The sequence below is a fragment of the Budorcas taxicolor genome, chromosome 16, assembly GCF_023091745.1.
Source record: "Budorcas taxicolor isolate Tak-1 chromosome 16, Takin1.1, whole genome shotgun sequence".
NCBI lineage: Eukaryota > Metazoa > Chordata > Mammalia > Artiodactyla > Bovidae > Budorcas > Budorcas taxicolor.
In genome coordinates this window covers 63,037,536-63,065,482 of record NC_068925.1, presented here as the reverse complement: position 1 = coordinate 63,065,482, position 27,947 = coordinate 63,037,536, and the positions used below count along the sequence as shown (strand labels likewise).

At 44.8% G+C, this 27,947-nt stretch overlaps 1 protein-coding gene across 2 annotated transcripts; it reads right to left on the bottom strand.

The window, feature by feature from the left end:
• Window positions 1-6,686: 6,686 nt before the first annotated feature.
• Window positions 6,687-27,000, bottom strand: LOC128061470 (major histocompatibility complex class I-related gene protein). Of its 2 annotated transcripts, XM_052653804.1 has the most exons (6): window positions 26,865-27,000; window positions 15,770-16,030; window positions 14,828-15,103; window positions 13,525-13,800; window positions 12,827-12,928; window positions 6,687-8,873 (listed from the first exon to the last, which is right to left on the bottom strand). In XM_052653804.1, the coding sequence occupies exons 1-6, from the start codon at window positions 26,914-26,916 to the stop codon at window positions 8,833-8,835; spliced, it is 1,008 nt and encodes a 335-aa protein (XP_052509764.1). In that variant the 5' UTR covers window positions 26,917-27,000; the 3' UTR covers window positions 6,687-8,832. The 2 variants fall into 2 exon arrangements, with proteins under 2 accessions (XP_052509764.1, XP_052509763.1); XM_052653803.1 differs by lacking the exons at window positions 6,687-8,873; window positions 12,827-12,928 and having other exon boundaries at window positions 13,370-13,800.
• Window positions 27,001-27,947: the final 947 nt, after the last annotated feature.

The following is a 27,947-nucleotide window of genomic DNA, read 5'->3' as shown; positions in this document are numbered from 1 at the left end:
CATCTCTGAGTTCCTTGATGTCACCACCACAATTGCCTGTTGACCTTCGAAGCCCAGCACAGCTGCTGCAGCAGGGGGAGGGGGGTTGAAGAGCGGGAGGGCAGCCCTGGGCTCTTCCAGCCCTCCCCTCTCTTTCTCCTCCCCTTCACTAAAGCAGTACTTATAAACAAGCCTTCCTGTCTCCATTAGGCTCCAGAGTTCTATCCAACCTGTGTTTTTCGGCATTATCCCCAAAGGTCATTGTCAGAATTGTATTTCTTCTATTAACATGAAGCCCAGGGTCTATTTTACAGAAATACATTCCAGATTATCTTCCCTAGAATCATTCTCTATCACGTGAGCTTGACTTGCTTATAAGCACATGTCTGGGCCATTTCTGCACTTGACTTTCAAAACATCACTGGGTACCATTTTCTATATAGTCTGGCTCATAGTAGATATTACAGAAAGTCACTTAGTCAATATACACAGTTATTGAATGTCTACTCTGTGCCAGGTACTGGTGTCTTGGGCCTCATGGAACATACAGTCTATGAATGGCTGATTAACTAATGAAGGACATATGAATTTAACTTGAGTATCAATATCCGTGGCAGATTATTAATGAGAAATTGGAATAAATAAACTCTATGGCTTTAATGAAGGTATGGTGTATGCAGTGCCACACAAAGAAACGACTAATTCATTGTGGCAGAGGCCAGTCCTTGAAAATGGCATCACTGGGCCTAAAAACATGTCATCTTGTAGACAAATCACAGGTCTGTGAAGCTGGGCCAGTTTACAGATTTTTGAAATTTGATCTCAATTTCAGTTGCAAGACCTAAATTGGGTTAGAGCAGCTTGTCTTTCATCCTCAACCCTCCTTGTTCCTCAGGGATCAATGACTAATTCAGTTTTTTAAAAGTCAGATGGCAGACAGCCCAAGTTCTCAGCCTCTGGGGGTTACATCTGGTTTGGTGACTTCCGTGGTGCGTCATGCAGGAGCCACATATCTGCAGCCATTATGTGAGTGATATGCAGAGTATAAGCGTTGGAATCTTTTCAAGTACGTCAAAGGACTGTACTTCGGCAGCTGATGCACTCCAAATGTTTTATTTTTTATTATTCCAGATTTTCCTGGAATTGTCTCACCTTTTGAGTTTGTGTTGTCTCTGTGTGTTCCCAGAATTCTTTATTTAGGCTACTGTCATGTTGCTGTTTAAAAAAAAAATAGAGAGCTTTTACTCAGTTCAGTTAACAATGTCACCTTAGAATCTACACTGATTCTTCAAACAGGGAGAAAAGCAGACTGCTTTAGCTTGGGAGTGAATGTCTCATTTCTCCCTTGGTTTCACTTCCTTTTCCATTCTGGTGGCTTCCCATTTCATTCTGGAGTCTCCTGTTCCCTGAATTTAGTTTCCATTTAAGAAGCTATTTTCTCAGAATCCGTTTTTCTCCTTAGTTGTTGCCACCTTCTGGCCCTGGTTTTGCATCTTCAGAGGTCTGGCTGCTGCCACAGCACTTGCCTTCGCCCCAGCCTTGGCTTGCCAGGGCTCCAGGCCAGCTCAGCTTTACTGCTGCCACTCAGCCGCTCACTGCAACTGTCCAGCTCCAATGGACTCAGAACCTTCTGGTCCCAAACATTCTCTCATACCCAACCCCCACCACGGAACAAAGGCAGACGCGTCTACTGGGTGCTGCTGCGGGTGCTGCTGCTGCTGCTGCTGCTGCTGCTGCTGCTGCTAAGTCGCTTCAGTCGTGTCCGACTCTGGGCGACCCCATAGACGGCAGCCCACCAGGCTCCCCTGTCCCTGGGATTCTCCAGGCAAGAACACTAGAGTGGGTTGCCATTTCCCTCTCCAGTGCATGAAAATGAAAATTGAAAGTGAAGTCGCTCAGTGCAGCTAACCCTAAATGGGAGGAAGCAGGAGAGGAAAATACACACATGATCAATTCTCTTTAGCACTGTTTCCTATACTTCATAGGTGATGAGTAGGAATTGATGGAATTTGTATTTCAAGAATCTTCATTGAGTTTCCCTGGTGGCTCAGTGGTAAAGAATCTGCCTGCCAATTCAGGAGACACGGGTTCAATCCCTGGTCTGGGAAGATCCCACTTGCCACAGATCCCACTTGTGTAAAGCTGCGTGCCACAACTGCTGGGCTCGTGCTCTAGAACATGGGAGCCACAGCTACTGAGCTAGAGGTCCACAGCTACTGAAGCCCTTGTGCCCTAAAGCCTGTGCTCCACAGCGAGAGGAGCCGCCTCAGTGAGAAGCCTGCACATAGCAACTGAAGAGTAGCCCCTGCTCACCACAACTGAAGAAAAGCCCGCACAGCGAGAAAGACCCAGCACAGCCAAAAGTGAATATAAGATAAATAAGTAAATAAAATGTAAACTTGCATTATTAACTAAATACTTCCAAGTGATGGTAGAAAGGGAATTTCGGAATCCTTAAGAAGAAAAAGAAACATATTAAGTATCAGATATCTGGGTCCCCAAGATGGCTGAGTGATAGCCATAGATTTTTTTCTTTAGTCACTAAGTCGTGTCTGACTCTCTGCAACTCTGTGGACTGTAGCCCGCCAGTCTCCTCTGTCCGTGGGATTTCCTAGGCAAAACTACTGCAGTGGGTCGCCATTTCCTTCTTCAGGGGATCTTTCTGACCCAGGGATAGAACTCATGGCTCCTGCACTGGCAGGCAGGTTCCTTACACTGAGCTACCAGGGAAGCCCCCGAGATGGCTGAGAACTCTTTTATCAGCACCTCTTCTTGGAACCTTCCAGAGAAAGGTGGCTGAAGGTAAGAACCTCTGAAATCTGTCTTTATCCCTAATGTGTGTGTGTGGGAAGGGGACTGTGGTTAGAATGTTTGGGATACCTAATCTCACAGACAAGGCAATAACAGGATAAAGTATTAAACAAAGAATGTTGATGCTGATGAAACCTTTGAAGAATTTGGATGAATCCTTGGAGTGTTCATCCTGGGCCCCTCGAATGTCACGCAATCCTGAGTGGGATATTTCCCGTCTATGACTTCATTTGTAAGATGACACTGTTCTTTTGCACCAGTACATGTGGACCAGCTAATTAAAATACTGTACTGGTTCATTCAAGAAGTATTTACTGAGTTCCTACTACATACAAGGCATCGTGCAAATGGACTGTCTAATATGACATAGAAATTTAAAAATAGATCGCCATAAATAAACTCCATGATAGGGTTATGTAAAGCCTTTCAGATAATTTTAGCCATTTGTATTCACAAATAGGACTTCTAATTCTACCATTTGAATGACTTAACTTGTATTTTTCCACCATCACCCTTCCCTTCCAAACCAGTTCATTCGTCTTAGTCTGCGGCCAATTTCTATCCATTTTCTAATGGTAGGATTAGAGCTGTCATGTAAGATTGTGCCCTCTACAAGGACATCTCACCAAAGGGGCAAACAGGGTAGAAATACTCTACGTTCTGCTGGCTAAGCCATATGACCTGGCCTTGGTCAGCATTCACCCAGAGGAAGGAAATAGTTTTCTAATTTGCACGAATGTCCCTTGTATTTTAATTGTGGCCCTCCTCAGTTGGTTCATGGGCCAGAGATGGAGTAAATGGACAGAGTTTAGTATTGTAATTAAATAAGATTTACAATAAAGATACATATAATGGCATAGATGGTGTCTATCTAGCCACGTGGTAAATCATTCATGTAGGTGGCTGTAATTGGTGTTCTTTTTACTCAGCCAAGCCAACTATGGGGAAGCAAGAGAGAAGGAGAAGGAGGCCACAGTGAAAGCTTGGTGAGTTCCTCTGGAGCCCCAGTTTGGGCTTCTTCCTCAGCAGAGGGTCCCCATCAGCTAAATGTTTCCAGAGATCTTGTGTCCAGGGGACTGAAGGCCTATTTAACCTACTGAAAAACACCAGCATCTTCCCTCTGAACCAAAGAGAGCAGGCATCAGAAGTCTCAGTCTCTAAAGGAGAAGCTGTTGGGCAAGTAGATCAATGAGCAGCTGCTTTCACCATCAGGGATGAAAGCTGGAGGCCAAAAACACCTTTCCTTGTCAGGCAAAGGTTGGCGGGATGAGCCTTATAAATGAAAGAAAACCAAGTGGTATGATTTAAAGAAAGGATTGCGGTCCCCCAAACTCCCCCAAAACCATATGCAAAATTCTGCCAGATTCATTTGACTAAACTCCTCTCGTGGAGAGTTAAGGTCAGGTGGACTGCTTACGAGTCAGTCTCACTCTGGGGAGATTTTGTTTAATTATTTTGATTTCCTAAGTGCCAGCTGATTCACTGGAGCAAAATGAACTTTTGCTGGATTGAGAGGAGCCTGCAGAGGTTTGGCAGAAGTGTGCTATGGGTTAAACTGTGTATACCCCCCGTTCAAGTCCTATGCCCAGTACCTGAGAATGTGACCTTATTTGGAAATGGAGTAGTTGCTAATGTCGTTAGTTAAGATGAGGTCCTATCGGAGTAGCATGGACCCCTAATCCAGCATGACTGCTGTCCTCATAAAAAGGGAATGTTAGACGCAGAGACCCACACACAGGGAGAACACCAGTGAGGACTGGAGTCACACAGCCACAAGCCAAGGCACTACCAGCAGCTGGGAGAGAGGCCTGGCACAGACTTTTCCCTGGTGGCTTCAGAGGGAGCACAGCTCTGCCAGCACCTTAATTTTGGACTTCTGGTCTCCAGAACAGTGAGATGGGAAATCTGTTGCTCCAGAGCCGCCCAGTCTGCAGTGGGTTGCTGTGGCAGTCATAAGACACTAATGCACTGTGGAATGGGGAGAGAGTGGTGAGACAGTGCGTGACGGGCTCTGGCTTTCCAAACACGACCACAACCATACCTCCCACCCACATGTTCTTCCCACAACGTGACTTTGCCAATTTTCCCATTGAGTGCTGAGGTCTCTATACCCTCTCCTTGAACCTGAACAGGATTTTGTGACTTCTTTGACTAACTAGAGTATGGCGAAGGTGACATGGTATGGCTTCCAAGGCTAGGCCACTTCTGCCCTCATCTCTTTGGACACTTCCTCTGAGGGAAGCTAGCTGCCGTGTTAGTGGTCTTGCTGCCCTGAGGCCACCATGCTGTGAGGAAGCCCAATCTAACCCACACAGAGAGACCACATGGAGAGCCCCGGAGTCTACACAGAGAAAAAGATGCCTGACCCTCCACCCTGAGTTGCTCCAGTCCTGCACCGTTTTAGTTCCAGTCACTATTTGACTGCAACCCCAAGCCAAAACTGCCTACCCAAATCCCCAACCCACAGAAACTCTGAAAGATATTAATGATGAAAACAATTGCTGTTGTTTTAAGCCACTAGGGTTTGGGATTTGTTACACAGCCTGCAGGGGTAACTGGAAGATGAAAGGACTTTGGAGAAAGGGAGCCCAAAGGGAAAGAGAGATGCAGAGATGTTACAGTGAGATCAAAGGCTAAAAGATGGCAAAAGTCCAAAAAAAGAGAGGTGGTGAAGGCATTTCAGGAAGGACAGTGGCAGCTTTTCCTCCAACAAGGGCAGTGCAGTCAAGTGGAAAACATCTGGGCTGGAAGACAAATGACCCCACACTCCTCCAGTGCTGCTGCCCACTGGCACTTTGAGCAAATGCCTTTCTCTCCCTGGAGAACGTTTTGTGAACTCATGGTGCATGGAAGAACAGCTCACCCTGGAAATGCGGAGCTAAAGAGCAAGAATTGCCCCCCAACACACACATACCCATGCATCAATTCTGGGGCCTCCAGGCACTGTCTGACTGTGAGGGGTTGTTCTCATGTAGACTCTGCTGCTGGAAGATGCACCGACCAGCTGAGACAAGTATCTGACCACTTGGCAATCACAGTAAATGAACCCAATGACACTCCAGTTTATGCACCTACAGGGATGCTTGACCTACACGTTAGGACGAGGACCTCAGACACAGGTGATGAAAACAAGGTGGGACCACTCGGAGGGACCCTGCCCGAAAATGATCAACTGGCCTCCCTAGAGGATGACTATTCCTCAGGGCCACAACTGCGAAACCAATCTCTCCTTAGGTTAAAAACAGAGAGAAGGGGAAAAACCAAGTATGTAGTTCCTTGGAAATAAGGAATGAGCCAGAAGAACTTGAAATAGTGGGAGAGGCAGAGGAGGCCAGCTCTCTGATGGGCCAGCTCCTGCGTATGACAGAGGAGCCTGGGCCAGAACAGCCTTGCCTGACTTTCACTCTGCTCTTCAAACCGCTTTCCTCCCTTCCCTCATACACTGTCATTTAAGTATGCTACATCTTGGTCTGTATGTGCTTAACAAGAAAATATATAATAAATAGAATCTAAAAAACAAGATGAATAAGAAGAGAGCTGAACATATTTCTCATCCAGTATTCTCAACCCAAATAGTAGCCTGCCAGGCTCCTCTGTCCATGGGGATTCTGCAGGCAAGAATACTGAAGTGGGTTGCCATGCCCTCCTCCAGGGGATCTTCTCAACCCAGGGTTCAAACCCAGGTCTCCCACATTGCAGGCAGATTCTTTACTGTCTATGCTCCCAGGGAAGCCCAAGAATACTGGAGTAGATCGTCTATTCCTTTTCCAGGGGAATTTCCTGACCCAGGAATTGAACTGGGGTCTCCTGCATTGCAGGTGGATTCTTTACCAGCTGAGTTACAAAGGACACCCAAGTAAAGACAATCCAAAGTCAAAAGATGATTGTGGTGATAGCACAGTTGTTTTTAATGTTTAATTGGATTATCAAATATTTCATAGATTCCAATAGCTGAGTATCTGTAATCAATAAACATGAGCTAATGAAGCAAGAAGTCCAACATTATCAAAAAATAATGTAATCTTGAGCCACTTGTAAAACAAAGGTACAAAATCATCCCTTTATATTACATTTATATAACTCTCTTTATGTTATAAAATCCCCAAGGGAGAAACAGAGATGCTGCTAGTGCGTTACTGGATGTCTCCTCACTACATCCTTGCTCTTGCCTCTGCCTTCTCCTCTTCATCCATACAGACATTTTTATTACAAGTTAAGTGTAGGGCAAGGCTCTGGCAACACAAAAAGGCTTTGACTATTAACATCTTTGATGAGAGTACTGTGCAGTTGGAGAGACAAGACATTTACATAGATATAGCACCTGAATCACTGTAAGTGTCCATTCAAAAATATATTAAGTCCCTAACTATTCTAATTGTAAGAAGAAACCATTCCAGAAATAAAGCTGCTCTCTTCACAGTGCAACACTGCTTAAAAGATGGTATGGAAATCGCCCATGGCAACCCTAAAAGCAAAATAAACACACACAAATGTGCTCTTATGCAACTCAGCTGGCTCCAGGAAAGAGACGCAGGGTGGGAGCTTCATCCATGGATGGAGGTGGGGCAAGGAATAGCCCTGGCACGCTGAGAATATCTGTACCTGCGACTGTGATGATTAAAGCTGGAGGGTAAATGTCACAGTCAAGAAAGAGCAAAGGTCAAGTCTGATGTACACATTTAAAGTCAGCTGTCAAAGCTGGCTCTGTTGAAGTATCAGAGCTGAGGTGTGCGGTCAGACAGGGATGGTGAAGTGGGACAGATAATATAGAATTGGTGGTCAACCAGAGGACCAGTGGTTACACAGGGGCAGGATGAGGGGTAAGTGATGGTGAGGATTTTAAGAGGCTGGAAAGAGTAAGGAGGATCAAGGGAATCTTAATTCTCACAGTGGGACTTCTGTTTATTCCCAGTGTAGATGTATAGAGAAAAAGCACATATATAAAGGTGAGTTGAGCCCATCTACAATAAACCTGTAGAGGAAGGGTAGAAATTAGAACTGAACCCTCTTCTGAGACATACTATCATTTTTACATTAAAAGATGGCAGTTGGGTTCATGTTTCTGTATTTCCACTGATGGTGATAATGTCTGATTATTATTTTTCTCACTTTCCCATATAAGACAGAAGGACAGATCTGACAAGGTATATTTCCAAGATGCCCAGCTGCCAGGCAGAGCTGCCATAAGAACAGGGCACTTCTGCTTCCTCTTAGGCCAGGAAAGGCATAAAATGATCCTGCCATTCACAGGCTGTTGTAGAAACTTGCTGACTGTTCTCATGGAATGGGCCCACCTGTCTGTAGGGTCACAGTCATGGCACCCACAGCTTTTGAATAGTAAACACTTTCCTGAAAGAAGAGAAAAGCCTTTTATGATATAGCGAGGTGCCCATCATTGGCGGAATTCAAGTGGAGGCTAGATGCTCAAGGCAAAGGCACTGGAGAAAACATTTCTGGCCTTGGATTAAAGCTTTCTCCCAGCCTTGAGGTTCTCTAATCTACCTGTAAACCACTGTTGACAAATGGGATGTAAGGAAACGTTGTGTCAGAGGAGCAGCCATATTCAGAGGAAATGTGATAAAGGACACTAGTGGTAAAGAACCCGCCTGCCAATGCAGGAGATGTAAGAGAGGTGGGTTCAATCCCTGGGTGGGGAAAATCCCCTGGAGGAGGGCAGGGCAACCCACTCCAGTGTTCTTGCCTGGAGAATCCCATGCACAGTGGAGCCTGGCAGGCTATAGTCCATAGGATGGCAAAGAGTCAGACACGACTGAAGCAACTTAGTATGCACATTCTAAAAGATTCCATCGAAAGAGCCTGATACCTGACAGTCTTTTTAGAGCCAAAGGACAAATAACATTTTGTAGCTCCTATTTTTCTGCCATATGTACAAATGTACATAGATTACAAATGCATAGTCCTGCAACATCTGTGTCTCTTGCGGCTGTGATCAAGAGCTTTGAGTGCTAGACTTGAGTCCATATGGGAAAGAGGAGGCCATGGTTCCTAGAGAAGAGACAGTTGGAAAACAGCCATCTCCCATCAGTGATCTGGTGTAGAAAGGTAGATGACTTTGTTTTTCCCTGAAAGAAAAAAGAGTTTGTAGTCAGATATGTGTGTTTTTCTTATAGCTCAAAAATAAATTATACAGTGCTCAGTAAACTCTGAGATTCAAGGGATTAGATCTGATAGACAGAGCACCTGAAGAACTATGGACGGAGGTTCGTGACATTGTACAGGAGACAGGGATCAAGACCATCCCCAAGAAAAAGAAATGCAAAAAGGCAAAATGGTTGTCTGAGGAGGCCTTACAAATAGCTGTGAAAAGAAGAGAAGCAAAAGGCAAAGGAGAAAAGGAAAGATATTCCCATTGGAATGCAGACTTTCAAAGAATAACAAGCAAAGATAAGAAAGCCTTCCTCAGTGATCAATGCAAATAGAGGAACACAATAGAATGGGAAAGACTAGAGATTTCTTTAAGAAAATCAGAGATACCAAGGGAACATTTCATGCAAAGGTGGGCACAATAAAGGACAGAAATGGTACGGAACTAACAGAAGCAAAAGATATTAAGAAGACGTGGCAGGAATACACAGAAGAACTATACAAAAAAGATCTTCACGACCCAGATAATCATGATGGTGTGATCACTCACATAGAGCCAGACATCCTGGAATGTGAAGTCAAGTGGGCCTTAGGAAGCATCACTACGAACAAAGCTAGTGGAGGTGATGGAGTTCCAGTTGAGTTATTTCAAATCCTAAAAGATGATGCTGTGAAAGTGCTGCACTCAATATGCCAGCAAGTTTGGAAAACTCAGCAGTGGCCACAGGACTGGAAAAGGTCAGTTTTCATTCCAGTCCCAAAGAAAGGCAATGCCAAAGAATGCTCAAACTACCACACAATTACACTCATTTCACATGCTAGCAAAGTGATGCTCAAAATTCTCCAAGCCAGGCTTCAATACGTGGCTTTACGTGAACTGTAAACTTCCAGATGTTCAAGCTGGATTTAGAAAAGGCAGGATTTAGAAAAGATTTAGAAAAGGCAGAGATCAAATTGCCAACATCAGTTGGATCACAGAAAAAGCAAGAGAGTTCCAGAAAAAACATTTCAGTCCAGTTCAGTTCAGTCGCTCAGTCGAGTCCAACTCTTTGCGACCCCATGAATCGCAGCACGCCAGGCCTCCCTGTCCATCACTAACTCCCGGAGTTCACTCAGACTCACGTCCATTGAGTCAGTGATGCCATCCAGCCATCTCATCCTCTGTCATCCCTTTCTCCTCCTGCCCCCAATCCCTCCCAGCATCAGAGTCTTTTCCAATGAGTCAACTCGAAAAAACATTTACTTCTGCTTTATTGACTACGCCAATGGCTTTGACTGTGTGGATCACAACAAACTGTAGAAAATTCTTAAAGAGATGGGAATACCAGACCACCTGACTTGCCTCCTGAGAAATCTGTATGCAGGTCAAGAAGCAACAGTTAGAACTGGACATGGAACAACACTGGTTCCAAATTGGGAAAGGAGTTCATCAAGGCTGTATATTGTCACCCTGCTTATTTAACTTATATGCAGAGTACATCATGAGAAATGGATGAAGCACAAGTTGGAATCAAGATTGCTGGGAGAAATATCAATAACCTCAGATATGCAGATGACACCACCCTTATGGCAGAAAGTGAAGAGGAACTAAAGAGCCACTTGATGAAAGTGAAAGAGGAGAGTGAAAAGTTGGCTTAAAACTCAGCATTCAGAAAACTAAGATCATGGCATCTGGTCCTATCACTTCATGGCAAATAGATGGGGAAACAGTGGAAACAGTGAAAGACTTTATTTGAAGGGGGGCTCCAAAATCACTGCAGATGGTGATTGCAGCCATGAAATTAAACAACGCTTACTCCTTGGAAGAAAAGCTATGATCAACCTAGACAGCATATTAAGAAGCAGAGACATTATTTTGCCAACAAAGGTCCATTTAGTCAAAGCTATGGTTTTTCCAGTAGTCATGTATGGATGTTGTTGGACTATAAAGAAAGCTGAGCGCCGAAGAATTGATGCTTTTGAACTGTGGTGTTCGAGAAGACTCTTGAGAGTCCCTTGGACTGCAAGGACATCCAACCAGTCCATCCTAAAAAAAATCAGTCCTGAATATTCATTGGAAGGACTGATGCTGAAGCTGAATCTCCAGTACTTTGGCCACCTGATGGAAAGAACTGGCTTGTTGGAAAAGACCTGATGCTGGAAAGATTGAAGGCAGGAGGAGAAGGGGACAACAGAGGATGAGATGGCTGGATGGCATCACAGACTTAATGGACATGAGATTGAGTAAGCTCTGCGAGTTGGTGACGGATGGGGCGGCTTGGCGTGCTTCAGTCCATGGGGTCGCAACGAGTCAGGCACGACTGAGCAGCTGAACTGAACTGAACTGAACTGAAACTCTGAGAAACATTTTTAGCTCACTTGGTCAAGATTCTCTTACTGCTTGAGAAACTTCAACTCAAATTCACAAACTTCACAAGATAAAAAAGCAGGAGTTCACAGTGCATATCATCCTTGAGAGAGGTTTATCATTATAAGAAAAGAAGAAAAAGTTTCTTTTTGCTTCAGCAGTTATCACTTATTAGATTCGGGTTAGAACTATACTTTTTATAAAGAAAACAATGATCCATTAACTCTGAGTTAATTTTCTTGTACAGGGTTGGTGTTTCTTTTAACTAATAGCACACTTTGAACAGTATCACCTGAATTGGGTGATACTATGGCTGTGAAGTAGAGCCAAATTCCTGGCCCACAACTAGGTTCAAACCCATAATTCAGGTCTCATCAATATTATGCTGTTATCAACTTGAGCACCTAGTGAAGCCAGAGGTGGGAAATGACATTTGCAAGACTAGACTGTAAGCTTTCTAACAGGGATTGCGTCTGTGTTTTGAATTGTGATAGCCCTGCATTTAATACAATCCCTAGAACACAGCGGGCATTTAATACATGTTTATGGAATGGATGAAGTTTTTCCCCAGGTACCAAGAACCCATATGTCTCATTTCTCCTTTCCTTTTTCTTACCCTGAGTTCCATTTTCCAAAGGGATCTACTCTTCCACATTTCATGGGTTGAAAGATGAATTTAGAAGAAAAAGCAGGGATTTCCTTCATTGTCCAGTGATTTAGAATCCACCTCTCAATGCAGGGAATGCAGATTCAATCCCCGGTCGGGAAACAAGATCCCATATGCTACGGGGCAACTAAGCCCAATGCTACAACCAGAGAAAGTCTGGGTGCTGCAGCAAAGCCCCAGTGCAGACCAAAAAAAGAAAAAAAAGGAGAAGAAAAAGGACTTCCACATGATTGTGACAGAATGTTTGTCAAAATGGGAAAAGCTACTGAAGTCTTGAAACAAAGGACAAAATCCTCTCAAGTCAGTAGTGTGGGATGATTTGAGAGATTAGCATTGAAACATGTATATTATCATATGCAAAATAGATGACTAGTGTAAGTTAGATGCATGAAGCAGGGCACTCAAAGTCGGTGCTCTGGGACAACTCAGAGGGATGGGGTGGGGAGGGAGGCGGGAGGGGGGTTCAGGATTGGGGGGGACATATGTGCACCCATGGCTGATTCATGTCGATGTATGGCAAAATCACCACAATATTGTGAAGTAATTAGCCTCCAGTTCAAATAAATTATTTTTAAAAGGTGAGTAGTAATTAATAATAATGAGATCATTTGGAAAAAGACAAATCAATGTCACCATATCGTCTCTGAACTAACTGCACGAAGGACAGTCCATCTGGACAGGAACTGTACCACTTTGTTGACATCAGGCACCACTTAGGAAACAGACCACTCTCCTTGCAAGCATCATCCATGGGGTGTGTTCCCTATATGCTGAGAGAGGTGTTTTGGGTCCTATGGTACAAAATGAGGCCAAACCCAGTTCTAAATGGGGCTTGGAGTGGCAGGTGAAGAAAATAAAACTCTGGAGCTGTGGGGAGACAGTCTGTCATCCCCAGGATCCTTCCACGTGCCTCTTACCTCGGGGCCTCCTTCGCCAGGCTAAGATGCCAACTCCAGCCAGGGCAATGGCGAGGACAATGAACCCAACAGCTTTCATCACCAGAAGCATAGTTTCCGAATCTGAAAGTAAACAAATAAGGGAGGAAAAACTCCACGTGTCTTCCTGCTCTTCTCTGTTATCTTTTGGGGACTTTTTCCTGTGATCAAGAAGCCCAATACTACTTTTCTTACTATGACTTCTTCACAGCTGTGTGGAGAATAATCTGAAACAGGAACAGCTGTTCCCACAGTATGGTCTGAATGCCCGAGGTGTCCTCAGGACCCAATCAGAGAGTCAATGAGATCTAAGTCATGATTCCCCACCTCCCCCTTTTTTTAATCTCCATCTCTCACATGGGCACAGTGTAATATTCTAGAGGCCACACAATATGAGACATCATCACTCTGACAGCAAATAGAATGCTATGTTTTCAGTGTTTACTTTTTTTAAAAAATGTTTAATTTGCAATAGAGTAAATAGAAATAGATACAACTTACATAAACAAAAGCTCTTTGGGGTTCTCAATAATTTTTTGAGTATAAAGGAGCCCTGGGACCAAAAAGTTGAGAGAACCTCTGATTTAACAGACCTATTCCAAAGCACGCAGTGATCCACGGTTCCTGCTCACCACCTTTCCTCAGTCTTACTACCCAGGCAGCCACAACCCCAGCCTTACCCTGGAAACCCTGAAGAACCATGTGGACGCCGCCATGCTCCACGTGACAGGAGTAAATGTCACCGTTCTGAGAATCCAGCTCAATAGACACCCAAGTCTGATAGGTCCCATCCCCACTGGGAAGAATGCCTCCATAACTGGTGTCTTGGACAATTTCTTCCCCGTTTTTCATCCAGTTCATGGAAATTTCTGGGGGGTAAAAGCCATGAGCTCTGCAGTAAAGAGTTGTAATCCCTGGGAAAGTTTCTTTGTAATTGACTCGGACTTTGGGGGGCTCTAGAAAAAAGAAGTTCAAGTTATAATTAAAGTATCTTATGTACTGAGTGCACAATATTAGAAAAGAGCAACTGCATTTCCCAATTTTCTTCATTGCAGGAAACATCTAAAAATAAGAATGACCCAGAACCCAGGTTCACCAATAACAAATTCTTTGATCTCAAGCCAGTTTGAGCAGATTTCTGTTACCTGAAACCATTAAAATGAAAATGAGTATTCAGCTAGTGAGTGGGAGAATTGAAACAAACTCCAGTCATCTGCCTCCAAAACCGATGTGCTTGAACAGAGAGTTCATATTCATACCTGTAGTGCAGGTGCCTCCCCAAGGGGCTGCCATAGCTCTGGAAAGCACCCCCATTAAACATCACTCCTGTGGGAAAAGGCACATTGTGTCTGGGAGTTTCCCACAGCAGGATACAGACATAATTCATTTTGAATAATGAGATCATACATGAAAAGTTCTGTGTTAACTAAAAGTTGACAAATTGAATCACATCTTTGATGTATAAGAGGAGTTTTTTACTGAAAGGAATCTTATCCTAACCTCTTAAGGAAAGCAAAGACCCTCTGTTTGTCTTTTTTTCTAATTTCAGATTTTTACTCATCCGGGTGTTGTATGATCTCTTGGTTACTACAAAGCTTGAAGAATTGCATTACCTCCCAAAGTATTGGGGGGGTGGGGGAGGCCAAAAAGTTCATTCAGGAAAACCCAGATGAACTTTTTGGCCAACCCAGTATTACCCAACTTATCATTAACAGGAGATGGGAGGATTCATCTCACTGAATCCCCCAAAAGGAAGTGTCCCTGGACATACTGCACTCAAAACAAGTAGAATTGCTGAATGTTGTTAAAATGCTGATAGAAAGGTACCTAGGGAAAGTTTTCATGGGGGAGTTACAGGTCACTGTAGCCCAACTAACAAAACAGATTTCAGAAAAGGATGGTTAAAAGCTAAATTAGAGGACTGTTACATATGAAACCACTAGTTCTGAGGATGTGGGGACAAGGAGTCCCCCTCCTCTTTACCTGTCCTTTGTAAGGTATCTTTCCCATACTCCAGGAATCTCTTTAACCAAGCAATACATTCTTCTTCCAGCCAATTCTTCTGATATTGTAACTCATGCCGATTGGCCTCCCATGCCCGCCTGATGATGTTAGCCACATTATCCATGGCTATCCAGGAGAGGGTATCTTTATTGAAGATAATGAAATCCTGTCCATCATATGCATATTGGAGAAATCCCGTGGTGCTTCCATCATCCAGTAACTCACAGCCAATCATTCTCTGGTAAGTGTTAAACCCTGGAAGACACATGAATGGCAGGAAAGGAGGGGTTGACATGGGGATGTAAAGGTGGGTACCTGGATGATCTGACTGGGGGCATGGCTGGAAGCATCTTCTACCCCAGAATACATCACTGCACAGGCCTGGCATGGCATAACTGAGTCTCCAGAAAGTTCCTGTGATATAAGCCCACCTATACATAGGTATCTACAGAGTACCTATTGCATGTCAAAGGAGTATGATAATTCCTGCTTTGTGGAGTTATCCTATATTGGGAACAACTAACTGATAAATTTTTACTGCAGTGGAAGAGTGAGAGATATCCAGGAGCCAGAAATATCCCCGGGGAAAGTTAATGCAGTAAGTCATTGCCCATAAGCAAGCACCTCATTAAGCCTGGAAATAAGACATGCAACAGCTAGATTCAGGAGGAGAAAGGAGAAGCTGCAGGTCAGCAGCCTGAATGGGGATGGGACAGGGACATGGGGGCACATGGGGTCCTGGGGAAGAAACAGACAATGTGGAAAAGGCACAGGACAGATGGCAGGCACTGAACCCCATCAACAAGACTGCCGAGCTTTGCCAAAAGAATGCAGCTCAGCTCACAGTCACTGTCAGCCCAGGGGCCTCTACCGGGTTGGGGGCTAGAGATGGAACGTGCTCATCCCTGCAGCCTTCACCACCTGAGTGATTGTAGTGATGCTGCAGCTGCTTCAGTTCCACCTTGAACGCCTGCTGCCAGCCCCGCAGCAGCTGTGTGTACCTCTCCCAGTGATCAGGTTCCAGGTTCTCCGCCATCCACGGGGCACGTGGCTCCTTCACCTGGGAGACACTGTTGTACATGGTGATGGGATGAGAATCCACATACCCAGCTGAAATAAATTCAGGGATCCCATAGCCAGGCTCTGAGACGCCCAGGCGAAAATATCTCAGAGAGTGAGTCCCTGCGAGAGAGGCAGAGAAGGCAGATATTTAGGGTCATGGCTGATCCAGATCCATAAGCTGCTAGATTCCATCTAAACCTCATGATAGTCCTCCGTGTTCATTTGCACCCATTCTTTCAGGGACCCGGCTGCTACTTCCTCTTATGGAATCACAGAACCCCAGGAACTTCAACCTGGAAAGGACTTCAGAGCTTTAGCCAAGACTTGGAGCCTGTTTTGTTCAGGTTGGAAACCTCAGATTGAACATTTTCACACGTAACTCAACTTGTAGGTGAAGTAAAGTGCTCTGGTCTTTTGGGGAGGGGCCCAGGACCACTCACTGGCCCCTCCAGGGAGATCTATCCCTGAGGGATTCTGAGGGTTTGAAAACCCTGATAACCAACCCCCAGGTTTCACCAGCAGAGGCTCTAGGGTGATAAATGAGGGCCCCTATCTTACTGCTGTGCATGCACATACACGTGTACACACACACACACACACACACACACACACCCCAGGTTGGTTAGTCTGCTCGACAGGCCCACAGTGAGAACCCACATAAAGACTCAGGCCTCAAGCAGAATGCTTTGTCTATTATATCAAACCAACTCTGAAAACCAGTTTCCTATTCTTTCTCTACTTTTTTCTTCTAGCCAAACCTCACTGTAAGAATTGTCATAGTCCCTGATGGTCAAAAGCCAGCTAAGAGGAAACAAAACTGCATGACTTTCTCTGCTGCTTTGGCACTGAACTTCTCTCGTGTCAACCAGGAAGCTCCGCACCTGGTGGAGACAGACAGAACAGTCTAGAAGGAATGGGATGGTGTCATAATGGGGTCAGTGCAAGGTGTGGGCCCTCAGGGAAGACTTTCTAGAGAAGATACATCTTAGGGGAGATGCTGGGATGGGGAGGAGGTGAGCAGGCAATGAGGCTGAGCAGGGACACAGGAGAAAGGACAGACAGTAGGAACAGAACAGAAAACAATTTGTACATACAGAGGCTAGGAGAGCGGGGCTCACTGCGGGAACCAGAGGCCTAGGATGCTGGAGCTCAGCAAGCATCACAGAGGAGAGGAGAAATGACACCTAAGAGGTAAGCAGAGCCGAGGCCGAGGAAACCAAGGGCCTCCATGTCCTGCCAAAGAGCTGGTGGGGAGGAGACATGCAGCACGGTGGCTTTCTTTCCCTGCTCTGCTCACTGTTGTCTGGAAATGCCCATCTCTAGGCCTTTTATCTTGTTACCTCCTGCCCCCTGACCCATCAACATCCTCCCCAATCAGCAAAATGCATCTCTAAAGACAGCCGCCGAGACCAGCCCTGACATTTGCAAGGCTGTGTCAAGAGATCAGAGGAGGCCCACATGCCAGAGGCCCAAATATCTTACAGGGATAAATCAAACTAACGAACTGTTTAGTATGTTCTACCCTCCCTACCTTGACAAATATCCCTTTGTATGACCTCAAAGCCCAAGTTCAAATTCAAAAATCTGACTTGGTGGTGGCACAAAGAAAGCTAGCCTCCGTCCTCCAGCCCCTGGGCCTTAGCCTGAGACCCACCTTCTTCTCTACCTACCCCAACTCCCCCCAGCTCTGCTAAGGGCCTGGTGCCCACATGTAGACACCCTGCTCTCTCTTTCAGGCTCCATCTATAAACACTGCCTCTTTGCCACCTCCTGGACTTAGCAGAGGCCTTACCAGCAGCATAGTCCATCCTTAGGCGGATGGACCAAAGGAAGAGGCCCATGTAAATTCAAGCAGCCCTGAGTCATCTGGGCAGAGAGAAGCAGGTTCCAGATACCTGCGGCGAGGTGCAGACCCAGGGCAAGCACCTCCGCTTTGCCTCCTGGACGCCTTGCTCTGTGGGGAAGGATGTGGATAAGGGAGTTGTTGGAGCAGGGCCCTCTAAAAGGTGGAGCCACATCTGCGGCTTCTCTTGTATGTGTCTAACCACTGCCCTAGACACCATTTCCCCCAGTTTTTTCCAGGTAGCTCATTCCACTGTTGTCCCTTTTGTGAATGCTCAGATCTTCAGGCACGGCCTTGGTCACAGTGGAGAACCTCAGATGAGGGTCAGGATGACCCCCCAGGTTGAATGCCACTTAATGAAGTTTACTCTTTCCTCTTCATTTTAAATATGTGTTTAAGAAAAAAGTCAAATTAGAAAAAAAAAACAATTCACAAAATGGTTGGGTTCATTTTTGTGCATGCACGTCTGGCTATAACTTTTTCTAAAGCTGTTTATGAAAGAATCCATACTCTGCAGACTGTCTTTTAGAATAGGCCTCCCCAAGGCCAGGGAACCCTCACCTCAATAATGCTGGGAAGTAGGATTCCCTGAGGCCGAACCAGGCCTACTCAGCCTCGGCCCCTTCCGACCAATTGCACTAGTTCTGTAACCTGCAGGCTCCTCCAGTTTTCTTTCTTTCTTTCTAGTTTTCTTTCTCTCTGCTCCTCCAGCTGGGGTGGGAGCAGTTTTTGGCAGCACCCATGTCCCATGGGCCCCCTCCCTGGAGGTAGTATCCTGCATGTCAGCTGTGGTGCTGAGCAAGATGGAGGCTGGTCTCTCCCAGGCCTGGGCAGAGCATAAAGGCCCCACGGTCCCTCTGTACTGCTTTGACCTTTTATTCCCCACCCCTCTCCCTTCCTGTGGCGGTGGGGGCTGGAATGGGGAGGCAACCTAGTGAAAACCTCTGAGACTGGATATAAGACCATCAAAGAAGTGCTGGTTCTTATGAAAACAAGAGTTAGGGTAAAGAAGAGGCATAAACTCTATCCCCAAAACAATAGTTCTGTATTCTGCCTTCTATTTCTTATCTTTGTTCACCTTCTACCCACTTCTCAGTCCTAAGATACTTAAGAACTGGGATTTAGCTTCTTCCTTCTGTATTTCCTACAAATCCTAGCCACAGGGAGCCTAGCCCATGGTTGGAACTTAAATATTTGTAGGTATTTATAAACTGTGTGCAAAACTCTATTTTTCTGCTTCAAAATAATTAATTATGCTGGAGTGAATGTGAATCAGTTTAACTTCAAACTTATGCTTTATTTAAAAAACATTTTTGGCCTCACCACATGGGTATCTTAGTTCCCTGACCAGGGATCCAACCCAGGACCCCAGCAGTGAGAGCTCCAAGTCCTAACCACTGGACTTAAACTTTAAAATAGAAGTTTTAATAAAATAAAATAAAATTTAAGTTTTATAAAATTAAATTATAATTCCCAGGGAATTCCCAGGAACTTATACTTTAAAAAATACTTTTCATAAGGGGCAAGCTGGTGAATGGGAAGCAGAGCTGAAATCTAATTTACATGCAGCCTAGAGTCTACAAAAGGTGTAATATGGTGGAATCTGCAACCGATTTTGCAAACGGTTCTATTTCTCCACATCTGGAAAGGTTTTGTGGTTCCTCCACAGATTATGCAAATGCTCAAAGATGGAGGCAAAAGGAAGAGCAAGTCATGAACATTTTCTCACACTTTCTTAGTCTCCATCTGAGTACTCAACAAACATGTGAGTACCTTCTCTGTGCTAGGCGCTGTTCTGGACTCTGAACACATCACAGACAGAACAGGTGAAAATGTCTGCCCTCCTGGAGCCTACATCCCAATGGGAGGACACAAGGAAGGCAGACAATATAAAATAAATACATATAACCCGTCATTTAAAAAGTGCAGTGGATAAAAATAAAGGTGCAAAGAGGACTAAGCAATGTAATTCTAAACAGTGTAAGTTAGGGAAAGCTGCTCTGAGAAGACTTTGAACAAGTGCCTGCAGGGAACAAGAAAGCCAGGCAGATGTCTGGGGACTGTGGTCCAGGAAGAGGGATTTTGTACAAAGGCCCCAAGGAAAGGTCAACCTGGCACATTCCGGGAAAAGCAGTGAGGCCTGGGGCTGGAGCTGAGGGGGTGAAGGGAAAAGAAATAGGTCGGAATTGCTTCCATGCTTCTGATAGCAAAAAGCCTCACAGAAATCAAATCCCAGACAAAGAATGAGAGAGAGGGAGGAAGAAGGATTTTTAAAAGAGTTCTATGACATATAGACAAAAAGAGTCATTGACACATAGAACTTCCCTCGGAAACTGGGTTTCCTTCTATGACATCTGGGGTCTGCATGCCTAGCAGATGTCAACAAACAAACAAACAAAAAATAGTATTACCAACTTGGGGGTATTACTGCTCAATGGGGTTATTTATTCTAAATGAGTATCACTGACATCTCTATACATAATATCTACAATCCATGTAATTTTACTTTCTTACAAAAATGTAACTTCATAAAGATTTGCATAATCCAGAGTTTAGAGGCCAATAGAGAGACACATGGTCTGTTGTCAGCTGTCCAAGGACAGTGGAATGCCCTTTTCTCCAACCTCCAAGTCTTGTTCCTGGTTTCGGAGCAGATTTTCTCCACTAGCCAGCCCTGACTTCAAAGGGTTCTCTGCCCCTAAAGGCTGGCCTCCATCTGCCAGTTGCGTGCCCATCCAGCCTCGTGCAGTCAAGGTGTGACTCTGCTCCAAGACATCACAGCCTTGTCCCCTTCCTCTGCCATGCACCCAATTACCCATCTGGTGTATCCATAGGTATGAGCCACGCTTGCTCCTTACTTGGGCTTCTAAAATGTTACCTCAGCTGTGATGGGAAGTTGGTTGACAGATGTTAAGTCAGTAACTCAGAACAAAAAAAACAGGAGAAAATTCATGGCATCCTTTCTCTCATGATACATTAGACCTTGTGATAAGTTATATTCCTATGGATATGCTGCCCAGATGATTAGATTTCCATGTAACTATGAAGGTTGAATCATTTGAAAAGACCTCTATTGGACTAGTTTTGATCTACCAAAATGGCAATTTCATATGATTCATTCTGACCTTCTGATTCTTTTTTCTTGTTCCAATAATTACAAAATTGGGGTTTTCTCTCCCTTTCCATGAACAGATTATCGACATCAATCCACTTAGTGGACTGAAATCTACAATTTTGAATTTGATCTTCTGTCTAGGCCAGTCAAGCTGCTTCTCAAAGAGGCTGCTCTGTCCCAACAGGCTCTGATAGACGTTGCTTAAAAGCCTAAACAACACAACTGAACAGCAATCAGATCAAATATAGTGGTGACTTTACATCCGAAATTATGTTCCCTTTAGCCTGTAGATGAACTAGCTGGACCATTTTGACAAAAGGCTGTGGAAATGACAATAACTGCTAACGTATTTTCAGATAGTCATCCATGAGGGCAATTGATATTTGAGTTTCTACATGTAAGAGGAATTGTGAGGCAATGTCAGGAAGGGAAAGACAGATTAGACACCAGTTCTTTTCCTCCAGGAATTTACAGTATTATTGCAGAGCCAAAGTGAAAACGAAAGTGAAAGGCGCTCATTTGTGTCCAACTCTTTGCAACCCCACAGACTATACAGTCCATGGAATTCTCCAAGCCAGAATACTGGAGTGGGTAGCCCTTCCCTTCTCCAAGGGATCTTCCCAACCCAGGGATTGAACCCAGGTCTCCCACATTGCAGGCGGATTCTTTACCAGCTGAACCATCAGGGAAGCCCATCGGAGAGCCAAAGAACAGGACAAAAATAAATACAACACAGGAATATATGGCAGCAAGCACTAAGCGCCACAAAAGAGGCACCAATGGAATGTTTCAGCAACTAGGAGAGACATCCTGCTCTCCCATGAAGGGATCCAGAAATGCCACAAGGAGGAGGTGGAAAACCTGCTAGGAAGTTAGGCCTTCCATGCACCGTGGAGCGCAGCAAAATCTGAATCATAACCCTCAGAACAACACTTATTTCTTGAGTGCAAACCATGTGATAGCTACCATGCTGTCTTTGATAAACATGAATTATATTTACTTATCATTGCAACCTTTTGTGTGTGTGTGTGCTCAGCCACTCAGTCGTGGCCGACTCTTCGTGACCCCATGGACTGTAGGCACCAGGCTCCAGTGTCCATGGAATTCTCCAGGCAAGAATACTGGAGTGGGTAGCCTGTCCATTCTCCAGGGGATCTTCTCAACCCAGGGATCGAAACAGGGCCTCCTGCATTGCAGGAGGACTCTTTACCATCTGAGCCACCTGAGAAGCCCTGCAACCTTTTGAGGTAGATCTTAAAATTCCCAGGGCTTCCCTGGTGGCTCAGACAGTGAAGAATCCGTGTGCAACATGGGAACCTGGATTTGATTCCTGGGTTGGAAGATCCCCTGGAAAAGGGAATGGCTACCCATTCCAGTATTCTTGCCTGGAGAATCCCATGGACAGAGGAGCCTGGTGGGCTACAGTCCATGGGGTTGCAAAGAGTTGGACATGACTGACTGACTAACACTTTTCACTTTCTGAAAATTCCCATTTCACAGATAGGAAATGGGTTCAGAGAGACAAAGGAAATTGTCCAAGATCATCCTTAGAATCCATAAGTAGAGGGCCCAAGAATTTCCCTCTGACCTCTCAAGCAGGAAGCCTCTCTGCCTTAGACTGCCCAGCTCTTCAGAAGCAGAGGCCCTTCCCCATCCCAGGCTCTGTTTCAGGCTCCTCACCAGGCTCATCATTGCTCTCTCCCGCCCCCTTGTGTCAAGGATGATTCACTAATCCCAGATTTTCCTGTCCCAGGGGAACCCGACTCCAGACCTTCCTACAACTGGCTGTGGGTCCTGATTGGATGACCAGTTCAACAAAGCCCCAATTATTTGTTGGCCCTCCCAAGTGGCCCTATGCCTTAACACAGTCAAAATTATTATGATTCCTGGGAACTACTGTCTGGAATTTCAGGCATCGTGGGAATGAGAGGGAGAAGTGGAGGGTGATATTTTTAGTTAAGAGGGCCTTTGGACACTTGTCCAACTATGCAGTGATGTGGGTGGCTCTATACACTTCAAGAACTGCCAGTCTCTCCTAACAACTCCTCTCACTACAGAAACTTGTTGAGGGCCAGGAAGTGCTGAATGTGGCAGTTTGACTTTTTAGTTACTCTTTTAAGGCTACCCTTTGGAGGTTACCAGTGTCCCTTTTAAATTTTATTCTTTTCTGAACTTCCAGTAGGCACAGTCCTAACTGCTAGGAATACGGCAATGAACACATCAATGTCCCAGCTATCTGAACTCCTTTCTAGAAGGAAGACTGGCAGCAGGTAAGTACATAACACAAGATCAGCTGCTGATAAGGGTTTTGAAGAGAAATAAAGCAGGGAAAGGAAATATACACAAAAATAAACAAATTTTTTTTAATGGAGAAAAAAATAATGAAAAAAAAGAGAAAATTTTAAAAAGAGAAAAACTAATTTTAAAAAAGACAAAAACAAGGAAAATAGAATGTGAAGAGGGATGATCTTACAGGTAGAGGGACCAGGAAAGGCCATCTCAGCAGGTGGCACTTGAGCAGAGATGTGAATGGAGAAAGGAAGTCAGCCATAGGAGAACCTTCCAGACAGAACAACAAGCCCAAGTGCTCCAGAAAGTTGCCCATTCCATGTGTTTGAGGAACAGCAAGGAGACTACTGTGGGCCATGTAGACCTTCAGAGAGTGAATGAATGACCCCTGATGGTTTTTCCCCCAGTACTCTCTGTATATGATGATGACCACAGGTCTTCTATTTCCCAGAAGAATTACAATTTTATGAATTCTATTCTTATAAAATGATTAACTGAAGTTGTAACAAAATGTGATTTGGTACTCATACTCTTGAAAGGTTTTCCATAATAAATATAAACTTGGCCATCAGAAAGAATGTCCTATATCATCTGTCTCAATTTGGGTTTCATAAAGCAAATATTTAAAAAGTCATGTGTTTTATCTTTAAACTAGGCCCCTTCCTTTGAGACCTTGGCAATCCTCTAGGGTGAGAGGATGACCGGGGTCAATGGGTTTTAGTAAGAATAGACAAATATTCCCACTAGTCAGAAGAAAATCTACAAATTAGTTGAATTTCTCAGATTTAGATAGATTCAATGTCAACTAAGAAGAGGGCCTTAGGGGAGTAAAACAGTATCTTGGAGAAATTTCTACTGCATGTACCTTGGCAACAGCTCCATGGAAACAGACTGAAGTCTAATAAGGTCTATAGCAAGTGCCCATATTTTCTCCTGTTAACTCTTGGAACTCAAGGTCATTTCTTAGCAGATAATTTGCAAGCCTGTCTCCTAACACTAGCCCAGTTGACAATTCTGGGGACTTGTCTATCATCAGTCCTTGTCTGTGGAGGACTTCATGAACCAGATTGATATAGCATCCATATTGCAATATCCATAGAGTTATGAATAACATCAAGAGACTGACCTTGGTGTTTTTCAGGATCAGCCATACAAACCACATATGGCTCTGCAAGCAAGATCCCATGCCTGCCCCGCCTGATTATACCCACCACGCCCAGCTCCCAGTTTCCCACAGGTGGAAACCTCTTTCTTTTTCATACAAATTCTGCAACCAGAATAAACCACAGTCATGAATTTAGTCATTATTGCTGCCCCAGTTCTCTATGGCAGCAGTCCCCAACCTTTTTAGCACCACAGATTGGTTTCCTGGAAGACAACTTTTCCACAGACTCGGTAATGACCGAGGGGTGGGGGACGGTTTCAGGATGATTCTCATAAAAAAGCATGCAACCTAGATCCCTCCCATGCATAGTTCGCGGCAGGTTCTTGAGCGTTCCTATGAGAATCTAATGCTGTGGCTGATCTGACAGGAGGTGAGCTCAGGTGGTAATTCGAGCTATGGGGAGCAGCTATAAATATGGATGAAGCTTTGCTTGTTTGCTCACCTGCCTGCCACTTACCTTGGCCCCGGGAGTTGGGGACCCCTGCTCTATGACATACAGTCAGAACACTTCAATTTCTTGGAAACATCACCTTGGAACATAAATCCCAGGAGGTATTTATTAAGTGCCTATTGGTCACTAGAACATACAAGGAAAACGAGAAAAATGAGCTCTCCCTCCCCCGCTTTAAGGAGAGCCGTGACTGAAAGATTTTGGTAGATAGAAAATTATAAAACTGGGAGCAGGACCTATGGGAGTACAAAGGCAAGAGCAGGTTACTGAAGGCTATGGAGTCAATGAGAACAACACACTGGAAGTGATACTGGAGTGATCTTATTGCTCTGTGATCTCTGGTATCTCCTCCCTGCATTTCCACCTCTAGAAGCTCCCACTTAGGGCCAGCATTAGGTCCAAATATCAAGAAGACCAGGTCCTTTTTCATAGCCCCATCTCCCTTCCCTGTTAGCACTCCTCAATGCTCAGCATGCTCAGTCAGGGTCCTGGCGGGTAATAGCCTTCCCTCTAGATGAGTCACATGAAGAAACTTCAGTGGAGGGACTCTTCACAGAGCTGTGAGCAAGATTACAGGAATAAATGAGGGATGTTAGGGAACCCAGAAGCTAGCAGTTATAGGAAGCCGTTACCAGCCCTAGGGTTGTAGCGATTAGACGAACAAATAGTGTTCCTGAAGCCCAATGGTAGCTAGAACCATGAAGAAAGGGCCATTCACGGAAAACTATATTGCGGAGGGACACAGCTATTATAGAGGGACTAGAGAGAGAGGGAAAAGAAGAAGGTTATACCTCAACCTCGCTTCGCTCTCTGATTGCTTTCCCTCGGTGTCTTCTATTGGGTGAACCCAAACAGAAATCAGACTGTGAGAGAGACCGGGTGATGTCGTCTGTAGCAGTCAACCCCCCAGGACACAACACAGGGCAGAGAAGGATGCAGCGGAAGGAGCCGAGAGGAGGGCCAGTGCAAGGTGACCTTCCCTGCCCTTCAGAGGTGACTGGTTCTATTTCTCATCCCGCCAGTTATCAAAGTGCCAAGCATCCACATCCAGAGACGCTATGACTTTGTGGGAAAGCCCGGGACTGTGGGTGGAAGACCTGCGTGTACTTCAGACTCTGTTCATTATTGGAGAGTTCTTTGAGAATCAAATACAGGTAATATATAGGCTTTTACCTTCTAGAAATATCACTCCTGCCTTCTTTTTATCCTCTGTCTCTTACCTTCACCCTCAATCTTTCCCATTTCTGACTTGAATGGTAGGACTTTTCTGGATTAAGTTCTATAGAATTAGGATCTATGTCTATCTTGTCCATGGTCATGTCCCCAAAAGTGCCATCACATAGTAGGTCATCAAAAAACACACAGATGTTTTGAAAGAGGTCCTTCCCATCATGCTCATGCATCATTGCCTATGATGGTAGCCTAGATGTTGTCCAGCAACCCCCTGGGGGTGCTGAACTCTAGCTGAGAAAGCAGTTGCTTAGAGCAGAGAAGCCTGTTGCTTCCAGCCCACCAGTATGCTTGTGTATTGGGGGAAACAGAAAGCAACTGCTTCCCTCGTAACACAGGTTCCCCATACAATGAAAATGTTTTTCTACTCAGTGGATAACTCTTACACTCAGTACACAAGTTCAGAACCATGGTTTTATCTTTCCGGGATCTTGTGTTACAGGTAGGGCTTGTGGTGAGGCGGATAAACAAATAAATGTGAACGAAGGATCTGCTCTACTCTTCAGTGCCCCTGAAATCCTGACCACATCCTCATGAGACTCACCAAGCTAGCAGGGAGGAAAAACAAAAGTAAAAGAAAAGGCATGAGCAGAAAAGAAAGGGAGCAACGTTCAGAAAGGAAGTAGGAAGTGAGGAAGTTACCCAGAGCGTCTTTCCAGAATGGCTTCCAACCCCTCAGAAAAGGTGGGTAACATCAAGATCCTACACACATGAAGTTCATCACTCCAAGTCCTGGGTTAAATAAACACACTTTTCTGCCCCTGGCTTCTTCATTTCACCATGAGTTTTAGGAAAACAAACTGTTTCCCAGAAGCTCCCTCAGCTGGGGAGTTTAGAGTAAAGAGAACTTGGGGTACTCACGAGCATCGCTGAGCTTGATCATTAATACAATGATGAGAGGCAATAGGAGCATTATCAGCCCCTCTAGAATCCTTCTCTTCTGATTCTTTTAACAAAAACACTCATAGGTCCCTGTTGATCTTTCAAGAACCTGTACTGTATCAGCTCTCTCCGTTTTTTGGTGATTCAGCAACTGTGACATTCAAGGTCTCTCTCCCAGTCAAAACAGTGGAAATGTTGGTGTCATCAGTTGCTAGGTAGCATAGAGAGCAACAGAAAACTAAAGCACTGCCTTCCCCAGTGACCTTTAACCCTTTGTTGGTCTGAGACACTGATTGCTCCTTTTGCTGTTCCTATCTTGGTCCTATTACCAACTTCTAAATATTTATGGAGCACAGCTATAAGAAAGACACAGGGAACACAAAGATAAATCAATTCTGGTCCCCCTGGAGCTTAGATTTCACCCAAGGTCCATGAGAAAGATTCACACAAAGTTCCCAGGACTTGCTCTGGCTTCCTATAATGCTGTAGTCCACATGTCTGATATAATATGTATCCCCTAGACTATCCTGTCATTTTTAGCTTACATCTATCTTCCATGCTGTTGAAGCAGCCCCAGCCCAATAGCTCAAAAATGCTTGTTGAATCAAGGAGACCTGGGCCTTAAAGAAGATTCTGAGGGGCAGCTGGCTTGGCTTCCTCGATTAGCAAACCTCAGCACAAAGCCACAGCTACATGGTCATCAGGAGAGCACAATGACCTGGGAAACAGAAGCATAAGCTTGTTCAGGGAGTTGGAGAACAAGCCCAGACAGGAGAGAGGATGTAGAGGTGAGTGGGAGAGATGAGTGGAGGCAAGGCCACCAGGCAGGCTGGCTTGAGCTCCTGCTCAGGGACCTGGGATGTTTGCATCCTAGCTACTTGACTTTGTACAGAATCCCAAATTGTGTTGAGGCTCAGTTTCCTCAATTTATCTATTTTGCTTTGAAAACTTTTTCTTTTGTATTGGGGTATAGCTGATTAAGAAGCTATGTTGTGATAGTTTCAGGTAAACAGTGAAGGGACTCAGCCATACGTATTCATGTATCCGTTCTCCCCCAAACTC